Genomic DNA, 15,985 nt, shown 5'->3' on the forward strand with positions numbered 1-15,985 from the left:
GTAGTGGAGGCACACTAAATTAAAAGTACTTCATGTATATTAAATAGCATGGGAAAATGCCCTGTGCTTTGTATATACAGGTCCTTCTCAAAAAATTTGCATATTGTGATAAAGTTCATTATTTTCCATAATGTAATGATACAAATTAAACTTTCATATATTTTAGATTCATTGCACACCAACTGAAATATTTCAGGTCTTTTATTGTTTTAATACTGATGATTTTGGCATACAGCTCATGAAAACCCAAAATTCCTATCTCAAAAAATTAGCATATTTCATCCGACCAATAAAAGAAAAGTGTTTTTAATACAAAAAAAAGTCAACCTTCAAATAATTATGTTCAGTTATGCACTCAATACTTGGTCGGAAATCCTTTTGCAGAAATGACTGCTTCAATGCGGCGTGGCATGGAGGCAATCAGCCTGTGGCACTGCTGAGGTGTTATGGAGGCCCAGGATGCTTCGATAGCGGCTTTAAGCTCATCCAGAGTGTTGGGTCTTGTGTCTCTCAACTTTCTCTTCACAATATCCCACAGATTCTCTATGGGGTTCAGGTCAGGAGAGTTGGCAGGCCAATTGAGCACAGTAATACCATGGTCAGTAAACCATTCACCAGTGGTTTTGGCACTGTGAGCAGGTGCCAGGTCGTGCTGAAAAATGAAATCTTCATCTCCATAAAGCTTTTCAGCAGATGGAAGCATGAAGTGCTCCAAAATCTCCTGATAGCTAGCTGCATTGACCCTGCCCTTGATAAAACACAGTGGACCAACACCAGCAGCTGACATGGCACCCCAGACCATCACTGACTGTGGGTACTTGACACTGGACTTCAGGCATTTTGGCATTTCCTTCTCCCCAGTCTTCCTCCAGACTCTGGCACCTTGATTTCCGAAAACAGTACTTTGGACCACTGAGCAACAGTCCAGTGCTGCTTCTCTGTAGCCCAGGTCAGGCGCTTCTGCCGCTGTTTCTGGTTCAAAAGTGGCTTGACCTGGGGAATGCGGCACCTGTAGCCCATTTCCTGCACACGCCTGTGCACGGTGGCTCTGGATGTTTCTACTCCAGACTCAGTCCACTGCTTCCGCAGGTCCCCCAAGGTCTGGAATCGGCCCTTCTCCACAATCTTCCTCAGGGTCCGGTCACCTCTTCTCGTTGTGCAGCGTTTTCTGCCACACTTTTTCCTTCCCACAGACTTCCCACTGAGGTGCCTTGATACAGCACTCTGGGAACAGCCTATTCGTTCAGAAATTTCTTTCTGTGTCTTACCCTCTTGCTTGAGGGTGTCAATGATGGCCTTCTGGACAGCAGTCAGGTCGGCAGTCTTACCCATGATTGCAGTTTTGAGTAATGAACCAGGCTGGGAGTTTTTAAAAGCCTCAGGAATCTTTTGCAGGTGTTTAGAGTTAATTCGTTGATTCAGATGATTAGGTTAATAGCTCGTTTAGAGAACCTTTTCATGATATGCTAATTTTTTGAGATGTATGCCAAAATCATCAGTATTAAAACAATAAAAGACCTGAAATATTTCAGTTGGTGTGCAATGAATCTAAAATATATGAAAGTTTAATTTGTATCATTACATTATGGAAAATAATGAACTTTATCACAATATGCTAATTTTTTGAGAAGGACCTGTATATATATATGGCCTTAGGCATAAGTCTTTATATTTTTCTTCCTCAATGGTAAATAATAAGAATAATCTGAGATTCCTTTTAAATGCAGTATACATAATTACTAAAAACATCACAGAAACTGAATTTAGTATTCCATCTGACTGTACTAGCAATGTATTTTTGCTCCAGTCATCATGAAGATGTTTATTTAGGGATTCACCCTGAACCTGCTGCCCTCAGCTTGCTCAGTATGGGTTTTTGCACTCTGTAAAGTTGCGTTGAGACAATGTTCATGGTAAAAACCACAAAACAGGTACATTTGACTTGTCTTGATTATGGATGGGACCACTCCCAACTGGTTTTTAGTTAAATAACTGCAGTATTAATCTACAAAAACACTTCTTTGAGTGCACAAGCAGACCCAGGCCATGGCAGCAAAGTGCTTTAAAATATAAGAGCCACCACATTTGCTTAGTGGTTAAGCATTCAGACCTGTACTGTTCTCTTAGTGTACACCACACATGCATTGACCAATTATTGACCATATAACTGAACAGTACATGTAGTTTATGCAGCACTGAACTTCTCCCCTGTCCTCTTTACTATTTGTCGAGGTGGATGCTAGGATGTAAACTGCAGTCAATACAGAGTAGTTGAACCTGAATAGATGTGGGTAATAAAAAAGCTACATATTTTCTAGGGGAAGATGGTTGTATTATAATGTTGTATTATAATGTGCATATCACACCTGTGTGGTTGCTATTGCTCTGGTCAAAATTACATTGTACAGTGTGTTCATAATTACACGCCCACTAAATTAATCCTCGTGCAGGGTAGCACTGAAACTTTGTATAAAAGATTATAACAGCAACACTATTAAACTTAATTAATTTTACAAACGTAAGCAAAGGCCACTAGAAACACATAAAAATGACACATACAGGGGTTGGACAATTAAACTGAAACACCTGTCATTTTAGTGTGGGAGGTTTCATGGCTAAATTGGACCAGTCTGGTGGCCAATCTTCATTAATTGCACATTGCACCAGTAAGAGCAGAGTGTGAAGGTTCAATTAGCAGGGTAAGAGCACAGTTTTGCTCAAAATATTGCAATGCACACAACATTATGGGTGACATACCAGAGTTCAAAAGAGGACAAATTGTTGGTGCACGTCTTGCTGGAGCATCTGTGACCAAGACAGCAAGTCTTTGTGATGTATCAAGAGCCACGGTATCCAGGGTAATGTCAGCATACCACCAAGAAGGACAAACCACATCCAACAGGATTAACTGTGGACGCAAGAGGAAGCTGTCTGAAAGGGATGTTCGGGTGCTAACCCGGATTGTATCCAAAAAACATAAAACCACGGCTGCCCAAATCACGGCAGAATTAAATGTGCACCTCAACTCTCCTGTTTCCACCAGAATTGTCCGTCGGGAGCTCCAAAGGGTCAATATACACGGCCGGGCTGCTATAGCCAAACCTTTGGTCGCTCGTGCAAATGCCAAACGTCGGTTTCAATGGTGCAAGGAGCGCAAATCTTGGGCTGTGGACAATGTGAAACATGTATTGTTCTCTGATGAGTCCACCTTTACTGTTTTCCCCACATCCGGGAGAGTTACGGTGTGGAGAAGCCCCAAAGAAGCGTACCACCCAGACTGTTGCATGCCCAGAGTGAAGCATGGGGGTGGATCAGTGATGGTTTGGGCTGCCATATCATGGCATTCCCTTGGCCCAATACTTGTGCTAGATGGGCGCGTCACTGCCAAGGACTACCGAACCATTCTGGAGGACCATGTGCATCCAATGGTTCAAACATTGTATCCTGAAGGCGGTGCCGTGTATCAGGATGACAATGCACCAATACACACAGCAAGACTGGTGAAAGATTGGTTTGATGAACATGAAAGTGAAGTTGAACATCTCCCATGGCCTGCACAGTCACCAGATCTAAATATTATTGAGCCACTTTGGGGTGTTTTGGAGAAGCGAGTCAGGAAACGTTTTCCTCCACCAGCATCACGTAGTGACCTGGCCACTATCCTGCAAGAAGAATGGCTTAAAATCCCTCTGACCACTGTGCAGGACTTGTATATGTCATTTCCAAGACGAATTGACGCTGTATTGGCCGCAAAAGGAGGCCCTACACCATACTAATAAATTATTGTGGTCTAAAACCAGGTGTTTCAGTTTCATTGTCCAACCCCTGTACATACATAAACATGTAGTAAAACCGTACTCAATAAAACCCTGGCTAGCCACACGGCTAACAACATTGCCTCACATAGTAAACACACGCTGCAGCTAAGCTAACTGAACTGCACAAATATGCGTAATATCGAATAAATATTGAGGGAAAAGTACCTTTTAATTTAAGCGAAGAACAAACTTCGACTGAAACCGCGTTGTTTTTTAATTTCCATACTTATTTAATATACACTCTCGCATGCACTGAGATGTGAAGTTAAAATTGAGATGCTTTGTTCAAGATGGCAAGCAGACACATTTCAAAATAATAGTCTTTACTCCAGGACCTTTCTGGCTTTGCAGAACATAAAGTTTCATGCAAAAGGCGGACAAGTACACAACCACTTTGTTTTTGCTATTTAATATAATTTCCAGTGCATATATCTACTTTAAATTAACACAAACAATGCATTTTGCAATGCTTTTCGATAATTAACGCTTCCTCTTATCCTTATTAATAACGTACACTAACACTCACCTGAACTGCCTCACAAATATGCCAAGAAATTGACTCTTATTGAGCTGTAAATTAAAGAAAAATAAAACATTTGAGCAACCTCGAAGAGCAAAAAAGAAACAAAAAAAACAAATATCATAAATAATCATAAAGCATGTATAACCCCCAGACACCATAATAATAATAATTTCCAACAAAACAATTGTTTGTTTAAATTTAAACTGTGAATTATCTGTTTTGTATTTGTGGTGGGAAAGTCAAAGAACAAAATTACTCTCTACTAATACTATTAAAAATTATAATGTTAAAACTATTAAAGTATTAAAATGCTTTCAATAAAGATTTTTTTTTCTTTCTACGCTACTTTGCCTAAGGTCACTGTGGCTCTAGCATCACTGAAATTCTAAGGAAAATTAAAACCTGGACAGGACAATCATTTTCTCACTTTTAGAGTCAACATAGCTTAGCTAATCTACCGTTTGCTGTTTTTGGAGGTTGAATAAAACTGTAGTACCTAGAGAAAACTCATGTGGACATAGAATCAAAATGATTGATGAATGGTTTACTGATTTAATTGATTGCACATTGATAGTTGAATACAACAGCAATGTGGGATTTGGCTAGACTGCATGTAACAAAAACTTTGGCCTTTATAGTGTGAGCTTATTTGCATTACAGACGTGTCTATTGAAAAGGTTTTACATGTGCAAATCAATTCCTGCTGATAAATAATAAAAAACTATGGCCGTTATATTGATTAATTTGCATCTGTACAAAACAACTAGTACTTTCTGTTTAGAAGGAGTTTAAGGAAATGCTATTCAATGATTTGGATGTGTTTAAAAATGCCAATGGTTTAAAATATAGTTTTTTTTATTCTTGACTTCTTTTTCGGCCCAGTGACACTGTACAAACTACAGATGTGGTTTGGCTTTCTGCATGTGTCTAAAAAAGCAAATAGCTATTAGGTGTTGGCTATTTTTACATTGGAAGAAAATGGAAAAATCAGTTTAAAATAATACAAGACACAATTCATCAGCAAAATTAATGCTTCTTAAGTTCTGGCCAAGTTATATATTTTATTTTTAATTTTTTCCCACAGAGTACTATTCACTTTTAAACAAATCATAAACCAGCCTGCATTAAATATTCCTTGTTGAGAATATCAAACCATCTCCAACCTGTTTATACACCAAATGTCAAAATATCCTCAGGCTTTAAATGAAAACAAGACTTCATCAGTATGTTCATTAAAGTTGGAACACAGTTCATAAGCTGAATGTTTAAACACATGCAAGTTTATTGCTACATAATCTTAAAATGACAAAATATTTTAAATCTTATAAATCGACTTATAAAAAATCACTGATTTCAGGATTGTGTATTTTCTCTGAGATGCAATACAAGTAATCATTGCTACAACAAAGACAGTTACAAAAAATGTGCTTAGACAAGTAAATCCAAATGTATGTGGACACCCCTTCTCATTAGTGGGTTCAAGTGTTTCACACCCATTTCTAGCAGGTTTATAAAATCAATTATATTACAATGAATCTGGACTGAATAGGTATAATATCCCGCAGACATACTATCAAATATTGTGTACATCTTGTGTTATAGCCCATGATTTTGAAATAGAACATCTAGCAAACTTAAAGTCAGGCATACACATCCTTTGGTAACAGCTTAAATGAAAAATACTGACAAAATGGCTTTTAGTGTCAACCACACAATGTTTGCTGTCTGAAACCAAATTGCTAATGTCTCACTATCACAGACAGATAAAATAAACAAATCTGTTATTCAGACACAAACTGCATGTATTAGGGAGTGGGAGAACCCATGGAGACAAGTAAAAACATGCAAAACTCCTCACAGACAGTGACCAGAAGCAATGATCAAACTCAGGTCCCCAGGACCTATAGTGCTCTGCACCACAATTAACAATGATAAAAAGCAGCAAAACAAAACCACAGATAAAGCTCTTAAACCAAATAAGGTTAGCTACATATACAACTTAAAAGATGTTTTTATATTTTAGATGACCCAGCATCTATCACATATTAATGTCTGTGACTGAAGAAGCTTCTATGTTTGGTCAAAGCCAGTTAGGAAAAAATCTGTCATTTTTGTCCTTGTGCAAAAACACAATTAGAATTAAGATTCAAAATACTGTCAGTAGTCATTTTAAAAGATCAAGTTTTAAAAAAAACTAATGCATCAGAAATGATCATAAAAGTATAAACAATTCATCTAAAATGTTAAAATCCAGTTAGTGTACACTAAAAGTGTGGACAGGTAATAGTACAAATGTATGAATAGAGCACTAATGATTCAGGAAACAGATCCTCTTCAGCTGATTTGGTTCATTTCACGCATTTTTGCCCTTAAGTGTCTTTTGCGAATTTTGATCATCCATTTAATGCTGAGTTTGGCAAAGTTTGCAGCTTTAAAAAGGGCCATCAAAACACCACACAGAATTGCAATAGTGTTCCAGGGGTTTGCTGTGACTATCTGTTGGGATAAAAGAACATGTGAGTGATTAGATATACATTTCTACATTTCTTTTAAAGTAAAACGTTGAGGAACACAAATACTGCATGATTACAAGTGTACAATACAGATTCTGGTAACATTTAGAAACATTCTCATTTTTACTTCATTCTCATCTTTCCGATGAGCTTTTATACAGTTTTTTTTACAGGATTATGTTCATTAAGTACATTACAGGTTAAAATTATATTAAAGAAGTTAACATTATACAGCTCTGTTAAGGCTCAAGGGCCCAACAGTGGCAACCTGACAGAGGTGGGGCTCGAACCGGCAAACTTCTGATTACTAATCCAGTACCTTAACCTCTAGGCTACAATGTCCCTAATAATAGTTAAAAAATGAGGATTACAGTTTGTGTTTAATCAGTTGTGATGACAACTTTGATGCTTCATAACTCAGACCTGCTTCCAACTCGACAACTGAGGATTAAGTTAACTTAATCATTTATAGAAACAATCTGTCAAATTTAAATTAAAGGCTTACATTAGCTAATTTAGCTTAGCTGCTACATAAGCTTTGTTTGTTACTAGCATTAAATTTTGTTCTTTGCTTTCTCCATAGTAAAATTCTGCTGAAGGTAGAAGTTTGGTAGAAGTACCAAATCACTCACTGAATTCTAGATGCCAGTGAGCAAACATCAAAGAAAAATTCATTTCTTTATTACTACTGAACTTTAAAGCTGTGTGTTACAAAATAATGAGCTGTTAAAACGATTGCTAAAAATATTTAGTTTTAATTCCTTGACTTTGTGTCCAAATAAAGTCACGCAAAGTAGCATCAATGTTTCGTTTATTAGTATTTTAAGGTCATGTTTTGCACTTTGGTTACATTTATGGCATGACAGGTAGTCACAGGTTACAGGTCAACCAAAGAGGATGAGTCCCTGCTGAGTCTGGTTCCTCTCAAGGTTTCTTCCTGTAATTTAAGAGAGTTTTTCCTTGCCACTGTTTCCTTTAACTTGCTCAACAGGGCTTTTTGGTTTGTCGGTCCTGGATGCTGTAAAGTTGTTTGAGACAATGTTTATTGCAAAAAGCTTTATACAGATCATTTTGACTTCATCAGTTCAGGTTTTATGTCAAACACAGTCACAGCCAGTTCTGTATCTCCAATTCACCTCACTTACATGTCTTTGGACTGTGGGAGGAAACTGGTGGTCTCAGAAGAAACCCATGCAGACCCATTTGACAGGCTTTACCGATAATAACTTTAGGTAAGCAGATTATGCATAATAGTTCCTCTTGTATGACCATATGTTAAAATAAGAATAAATAAATTCTCTTTATTTATTTAAACTGTGAATAAATGACAATGCTACCCGATTTGTTTTGCTTACTAGCCATTCATTAACCCAAGTTTCTGTTTGGTAGATTACTTTTATTTAAACAATTTAAATGAACAGACTTTTACTTTTTTACTTTGAGTCTCTTCTACCTCTAGTTATCTATAGATATGTTATCTGTAGTGTAACAAAGAAACAAAACCTCCACTTACGTCTTTGACTTGTTGTATAAATGGATCCCGCCATTGAAACACAACAAAGAAAAGCTCATTTTTTTGCTGTTCTGGAGGCCTTCTGTCATTGTACTTTACCACACTGGACTGTAATAGAACGCTTTAGATTAGAAACCAACATTTAGATCATGGGAAATTGTGACTGTGGCAGGAAAAATCACCCGACCTCCTGCCTGAATTCAACAGATTCGTTTCCTCTCGCAGATGTACGGACCAGCGACATTTTGACCCAGGTACGAAAACCACCAGAGAAAGTCCACATGGAGTAGTTTCTTTCACAGTCCTTCATAAATGCAGCCTTATCTGAACTAGAAGAAGTTGTAGTACATTACTAAATAAATAAGAAATCAGTATGAAAATATACAAAGGTAAAATGCCAAACACTGTTGAGATCATTTTTTACCTTTTAGCCATATCAGTGTACTGGGCAAAAAGCATGTAACTGATGGCACTGAAGTCCTCTTCAGTTTCGTTCTGACTGAACTGTAGAAATATAAGCTCTCGGTTCCTAACATCTGTTGGACCTTCAACCACCAACGCTTGCCTCTGCACATTATTTATAAAAAGAACACACAATTAGATTATTTTTCACATGCCAAGTCTACTGGATAAATAAACATGAACGTATGAGATAAATACGAGGCACAGTCAATAGTGAACAACAGCTGCTTCTGTGCAATTGTTAGTTTAATCACACCTATCAGCAAATAAAACAATGGACATGTTGATAAATGTACAAGTCTGGTACAATTTATACATACAGCCAAGAAAAGTATTCTGCCACTTTTGTTGTTTATGCCTATTTAATATACTTCAGAGCATTTATACAAGAATATCTCTGATGATATTTGGGGGATGGTTAAAAAGGGAGCAGCAATATAAACTGCAGAGCCGAGATTCTGGACTCCCGGGTTCAAATCTCGGGTCTGCTATGGTCAGCTGGGCTTCTTCTAGCAGGCACAATTGGCTAATGCCTGCAGCAGACAAAACTGGCTTTGAGTCTGCTGGATAGGAAAGACTGGAATAAGGGGTTGGGTTATCTACGCTGTGTAAGCACATGGGTTGCCATGGGCTGCCATGGGCGCCTGTACAGAGGAGCGCAGAGGTTGGGGTGTGGCGAATCCACCAAAGTATGGGTGAATAAGAAGGGCGTTGTCAGGGTCCCTAGCAGCGGATTGGCTATGCCAAATTGGGAAAAAGGGGGTAAATGCGACTAAAATTACTATTATGGTACTAAATGGTATTATGGTACTATATGGTACTATGGTACTATAACATTTGTATTTGGTACTATTATGGTAAAATTACTAAAAAGATTTACTTGTTAACCACTTAATTCATATTTCTGTTATGAAGTACCCATATAATGATTCTTTAATGTCCATTTTTGAAGACAGAACAGTAAAATAGCCAGCTTAGCTGTTTGTTAGCCCTTCATCGGCTGTATTATCAACCAGTCGGGCGCCAACACAGTCACATATTATCCTAATCACTCAGATTTTTATGCTCCCCACATCCGCTGCATTCAACACGTGTATTACAAGTAACTACCATTAGTCCAACATTTAATATATCCCTGACTGTGACATGCACAATAGTTCCAAATGGTCCCAAAAGGTTGCAAATACCCTAGGCTCCTAACTGTAGATCAGAATATTTTTTAACTCACTAATCATGGACCCGCCCACCCCAATTTCTTTAAAATAGAAATGTATCTTGTATTTATTGTAGGTTTTTGCATTTATTGTACTGTTTTTTTTTTAATCTGCACTGTGTATATTGTATTGCTTTGTATTTAACTCTTGAAAATAGGCATTTTTTTGCACACTTTTGGGGGTGTCCTAATGTTTTGGCTCATAATGGTATGGACTAGAAATATATTAACTAAGAAAAACAAATATGTCTTGTTTTCCTTCACTTATACATTAGTTATGTTTAAGGTAATACTCGCCTGTTATTAAAAAAATAAATGTAACTTTCAGCTTTTATGCACGGCATGAAGAGAGATAATAATTAGAAGTTAATAATAATTGTTTATTGGCCAGATGAATCATTGAGTAAAACATATGAATTGTGCCAGGTCTCCTCCCTAAATGCATAAATCCAGTCGTTCAGCTAATTATCAAGCTCCTTAAGAGCTATACTGGGTGTGTCAAGGCAGGGAGAACTCCCAAGGTCTGGATTTGTAAACCTGTGATCTATCTAATCTATTTAACGTGAAATACATTTAATAACTAGTCACTGACATACACAAGTGACATGCCAAAAACATGCCAAGGCATGTCTGAGAGGAAGTTGAAGGGCAACACACACCACAGTACAACAAATGCGTCATTGAAAAGTGTAACGCTGTGAAGTATTTATCTAGTAAGGCGTGTTGGGAACAGTATTCTTCAGATAAAACTGCACACTGTAACAAGTTTAAAATACAAAATTAAAAATAACTGATGGTAGGATTACAGAAAACAATGATACTAGGGAAACTTACTTTTGTGTGGTTGGAGTATGGGTCTGTATAAATAACTTCCTGTATTACACAGTCACTGTCTTCCATCTGACCTGTTGATAAACCAGGTGGGATGTGATCATGGTAATGGTGACGACAGCTTAATAACCGGGCCTTCCCTGGAAACAGTGCAATTCCTGCAAAAGGACAAAACAAATTAACACACATATACATATACAACTAGTCATGTAATAGACATTGCCCCATGATTCTTTTACCCCACTCTCATTTTTATTGCTCACAAATGAAAACACTGCAGACTCCCTTGACAAATGGCCAGCACATTATCATAGCATGATTACAATAGAAAAAAAAAAAAACCGCTGCTGTAGTTTCCCTTGAAAACACTAAAGTCAAAATTCTAAACATTCACACACTTTTAATATTAAGGAGCTAATAAAAAGTGGGCACACTTTATTCCTTTATTCTGCAATACTGATACTAAATGGTTTGTGCTGAAATTGTAAGAAGAGAAGAAGTTAAAAGCTAAGTAGAGGTCTTCTTCACAGCCTGTGCTCAAGAACATTCCCTAAAGATTGTATGTTTTTTTATTTTGTGATTGGCACTGCAATGGATTAGCACCCTGTCCAGGGCATTTCTGCCTTGAGACCAGAGATAATCCTGACCAGGATAAAGTGTTTTGTGTGTTTTGTTATTTTATCCACTCCCTCATACAACTAAAACACTAAACTGTGTGTACTGAACTCACCTGGAGGAGCAAACTTCTCAACCTCTTTAAATGACACAGACATTACAGGATGGTTGAACTTATCCAAAAAGTCTGAAATAGTTTGGTAAGCCAGAAACACAGCTACTGTTGTCAGGAGTAAGTAGATGAGCACAAGAATAGCTGTAAAGACATTCTTCAAACAAGCTTTGTTGAAAGCTGTTGTAAATAGACTGTTGTCTATAACATCCTCATCTGAAATAAGACCAGGTATGACATTAGGGACGCTTAAGATATTGCAATGTGGAATACAACTCTTCAAACATCAACTACAAATTCTATTGATGTATTAAGGTTGCTTAATGAAAGAGATGTAAGTACAACCTGGTAGGGCATCACAGCTGGTTTCATCTTGATCATGGGGAGCATTTCCATTGTGCTGGTAAGTTACTGATGCTCTTGCACTATCCTCATCGTTGAACTGTAAGATTAAGAGTAAATTTAAATAAATTATTCCATAATACGCCTGCCCAACATTTATCTGTCTTTTTGTTAGATACCATATAGACGCATTCTATAGGTTTAGTCCTGTTACTGCTTTGTGCAGTTTGTAGACGCAAAGCTAACCAGAGAAGCTTTTCGACATATTCTATAAATTACACATGTTCTACTAATTACTACACAGAAGAAATTCCCAAGAAAACCAGAACTGAAACTGAAAAATTCTAGTTTAAATTCTAGAAATCAAAGTACTGAAATATATCTTTATCTGTCACTGGGGTAGTACCCTTAGGGGTACATTATTTTGTACCGTTTCTCACATGAGCAGGTACATACACAATAACCTACATATATGAATGTAGCGTACAAGAGAGTACTTTCTGATATAAAGACATAAAAAACTAAATACCACCCCAGCAACAAGCAAAGATACATTTCACTACTTCTATTTCTGAAAGAGTAGTTGCAAAATGAATATGTTAGAATGACATTTAACCTGTTATGAGCAGAGGCTTAGCGCTGAAAGCTGCTGGGTTGAGGCTGTGTAAAGCCAACTACTCTAGTCTATTTATTTGTTCGCTTGTATCCATTAATCGACACAAAATGTGTTTACTTCGTCATTATGGGTGATTAGGTGTAGACTTATGAGTAAATATTGCAGTTATATTCAATTTAAAATTTAAAATTCTGAATACTTTCTCAATCTACAGTGTATGTATATAGATGTTATTATAATTATTAGTGTGTATAGCAACATGTCTGATAAAAAACCCGATGATTAGATGATATTTACCATAATCAAACAAGATACAACAGGCACTGCACTACCCCATCCACCGAAAAAGGGACCAACACATAACACTGGTCCATTCTTGTAACAGTAGTGCAACTGACATTGTAGAGGTGTTTGGAGCAGGTAAAAACATGAGGTGCAGCGGGATTACTGTTTTTTTTTTTTAATATCTTTATTTTATTGCTGGATTTACCATAGTCCATAGTCATAACTTTTAGCAGTAGCAGGTAAGAAACTGGCACCTGTTTTAAAAAGGTTTTTAATTAAACTGGCAAGTTTGTGTTTATTTATAAGCAAGTGAAAGGTGCACTATTTATTTTATAAGTACAATACGATTTGGCGAAATCTCTCACATCACATTTACAACATTTCTAACAAGCTAGACAGAAAATATTATTACAGTATTTGGGATTGTCAATCTGTGATGACAAGTACATGTTAGGCTAGTCTGATAGTCTTACACTAATTCTGACTCATCAGCTGTGACTTATCTTAAGCCATTTTAGACTATCCAGACACAACATGCAACACAACCGTGATCAAGTGTTTACTGTAATGTTTGACTAGTGTTAGACAACTGTCTCTGGTAGTAAAATGTATTTGATTAGTTTTAGGGGTGGATCAGTGGGTAGCACTGTCACCTCACAGCAAGAAGGTCCTGGGTTCAGTTCCTAGGTGAAGCTGTCTGTGTCCTTTTTGTGTGAAGTTTGTATGTTCTCCCCGTGTCTGTGTGGGTTTCCTCTGGGTGATCCGGTTTCCTCCCACAGTCACGTTAATTGGAGATTAGTTGTAATTGCCCTAGTTGTAAATGTGTGTGTTTGCTCTGTGATGGACTGGCGACCTGTCCAGGGTGTTTTACATTTACATTTTCAGCATTAAGCAGACGCTCTTATCCCAAGCGACGTACAGAAGTGCTTCCATAGTGAACATTACCTTACTCTAGTTTAAGTAGACAACAGTCCAAAAACACAAATCTGCTAAAACTGTTAGAATTTTTTTTTTTTTGCAAGAACTGAATTAGTATTAGTGAGTGTTAGTAAGTACAAGTCAGCTTAAGTGTTTAGTAAAAAGGTGGGGTTTTAATCATTTTTTTAAAGACAGCAAGAGACTCAGAAGTTCGGACAGACAGAGGAAGTTCGTTCCACCACTTGGATGCCCGTACAGAGAAGAGCCTTGATGCTTGTCTTCCTTGAGTCCTGGGTGGAGGATCAAATCGGGCCAGACTAGTGGCTCGTGGTACAGAGCGGGGTTTGATTAGACCTTGAAGGTAGCTTGGGGCTGGTCCATTTTTGGCTTTGTAGGTGAGCATCAGTGTTTTAAACCAAATGCGTGCAGCTACAGGAAGCCAGTGAAGAGAACGCAGCAGTGGGGTGATGTGGCAGTGTTTGGGCTGGTTAAAAACCAGGCCAGCAGCTGCATTTTGAATGAGGACAAGGGGGCACCTCCTAGCAGGGGGTTGCAGTAGTCCAACTGTTTTCTACCTTATCCCCTGTGAACTGTACCCACCGCGACCCCGAATAGATTTTCATTCTGATCAGGGTCGCAGGGAGTCCGGCCACCTAGAAAGGTTCAAGAAAGGTTAAAAACATGAACACACCCTGGACAGGGTGTATAACCCAAACGTTACATACTATGTTTTTAATTAGCTTGTACTTTTAAAATATTTTGGAAAAATTGAAGTTTAACGCTGATATGCTAATAAAGCAAAAACATATTTTCGGACGCTTGTCTTCAGTGAGGTAAAATTTCATCCAGATTAGAGTCAAAGTTTATTTACCAACAGCTAGGGGAACATTTATAGTAGCCAATGCGTTTAACAGCAAAATATATAATATAAAGGATATAAAAACGTAAAATATTAAAGAACATTAACAGATGGATTGTTTTATGCAGCTAGTGTAGTTTAGCTTAGTCACATGACTAACAGCGCGCCCGTGGACTATTAAACTATTAAAATGATCGTTAAACACCTGATGCTTTCACCTTAACGTCTACTAATTCTAGTATTACATAAACATAATAAACATATATAAATATATGTTATTGTGATCACAATGTATTAAACAATCAAGCTAACAGTTAAATCCCATACAGAACGGTTCAGAAGATTCATACCTCCTGGTAGCAGCAAGGTGTCTCGTTCCTCAGCATTGTTTTTCCCAAAGTTTCACTCTGCTCATGTATTTTTCTGTCAGTTTGCTTAACGATGCGCAAGTTTCTGAACTCTTGCTGCTTTTCTTCGAAGATCCAGAAGATTTAGGTACATAGTAAGTAAGTGAACTTGTGGAGAAACTACAGAGGAAGAGCAGAGTGCGATAATAACAGTTCTTCTGCCGCCTGTAGTGACATCACAGCGGATGGGATTATAGGGACTGCAGTTCACAAGACACAGCTCCAACCAAAAACTGCTTCAACGTTTATATAACCATTTTGAGTATGTCTGGTTTGAAAAAAAAATGAAGCATTAAGTGTAGAGTAAACTACATTCTCAGTCAAATAACCATGCTTTAGTGGATTAAATGCATAACAACAAAATTGCTAAAACAATAAATGTGGTTTATTTAACGTTTACTTGAATGGACGATTATCTTAGTTGTTTATTAAAATAGATACACTGCCTGGCCAAAAAAAGGTCACCACCTGGATTTAACTAAGCAAATAGGTAAGAGCCTCCCATTGGATAATTACTGCATGGGTGATTATGTTTCAGCTGGCAACAAGTTATTTAACCCTAACTAATGCAGTAAGTAGCTTCTCATTTTTTTAAACAACCATGTCGAAAGACACATCCTGTGGTCGTGGAAAAGATGTTAATCTGTTTCAGAAGGGTCAAATTATTGGCATGCATCAAGCAGAGAAAACATCTAAGGAGAAGCTGAAACTACTAAAATCAGGTTAAGAACTGTCCAGCGCTTTATTAAAAAGTGGAAGGACAGTGGGGAAACATCATCTTCGAGGAAGGAATGTGGTCGGAAAAAAATCTTGAATGATCGTGATCGGCGATCACTTAAACGTTAGGTGAAATCAAATGGTAGAAAAACTACAGTAGAACTCATGGATGTGTTTAATAGTGAAAGTAAGAGCATTTCCACACGCACAATGCAAAGGGAACTCAAGGGATTGGGACTAA

General features: G+C 37.5%; 1 protein-coding gene across 2 annotated transcripts; it reads right to left on the bottom strand.

The window, feature by feature from the left end:
* Positions 1-5,390: 5,390 nt before the first annotated feature.
* Positions 5,391-15,136, bottom strand: pacc1 (proton activated chloride channel 1). Of its 2 annotated transcripts, none has more exons than XM_063007544.1 (8): positions 14,971-15,136; positions 11,946-12,042; positions 11,604-11,816; positions 10,877-11,031; positions 8,792-8,934; positions 8,555-8,696; positions 8,368-8,475; positions 5,391-6,837 (listed from the first exon to the last, which is right to left on the bottom strand). In XM_063007544.1, the coding sequence occupies exons 1-8, from the start codon at positions 15,004-15,006 to the stop codon at positions 6,676-6,678; spliced, it is 1,056 nt and encodes a 351-aa protein (XP_062863614.1). In that variant the 5' UTR covers positions 15,007-15,136; the 3' UTR covers positions 5,391-6,675. The 2 variants fall into 2 exon arrangements, with proteins under 2 accessions (XP_062863614.1, XP_062863615.1); XM_063007545.1 differs by lacking the exon at positions 5,391-6,837 and adding an exon at positions 7,670-7,872.
* Between the last annotated feature and the right edge of the window lie 849 nt (positions 15,137-15,985).

This window comes from Trichomycterus rosablanca, chromosome 13 (assembly GCF_030014385.1).
Source record: "Trichomycterus rosablanca isolate fTriRos1 chromosome 13, fTriRos1.hap1, whole genome shotgun sequence".
NCBI classification, from domain to species: domain Eukaryota; kingdom Metazoa; phylum Chordata; class Actinopteri; order Siluriformes; family Trichomycteridae; genus Trichomycterus; species Trichomycterus rosablanca.

Excerpts from the sequence above, each read along its gene's own strand:
- pacc1 (XM_063007544.1), bottom strand. The coding sequence starts at position 15,006 with ATGCTGAGGAACGAGACACCTTGCTGCTACCAGGAG. Across the intron at positions 12,043-14,970 it reads CACCTTGCTGCTACCAGGAG|TTCAACGATGAGGATAGTGC; the intron begins GTATGAATCTTC and ends TTAATCTTACAG. Across the intron at positions 8,935-10,876 it reads CATACTCCAACCACACAAAA|AGGCAAGCGTTGGTGGTTGA; the intron begins GTAAGTTTCCCT and ends AATAATGTGCAG.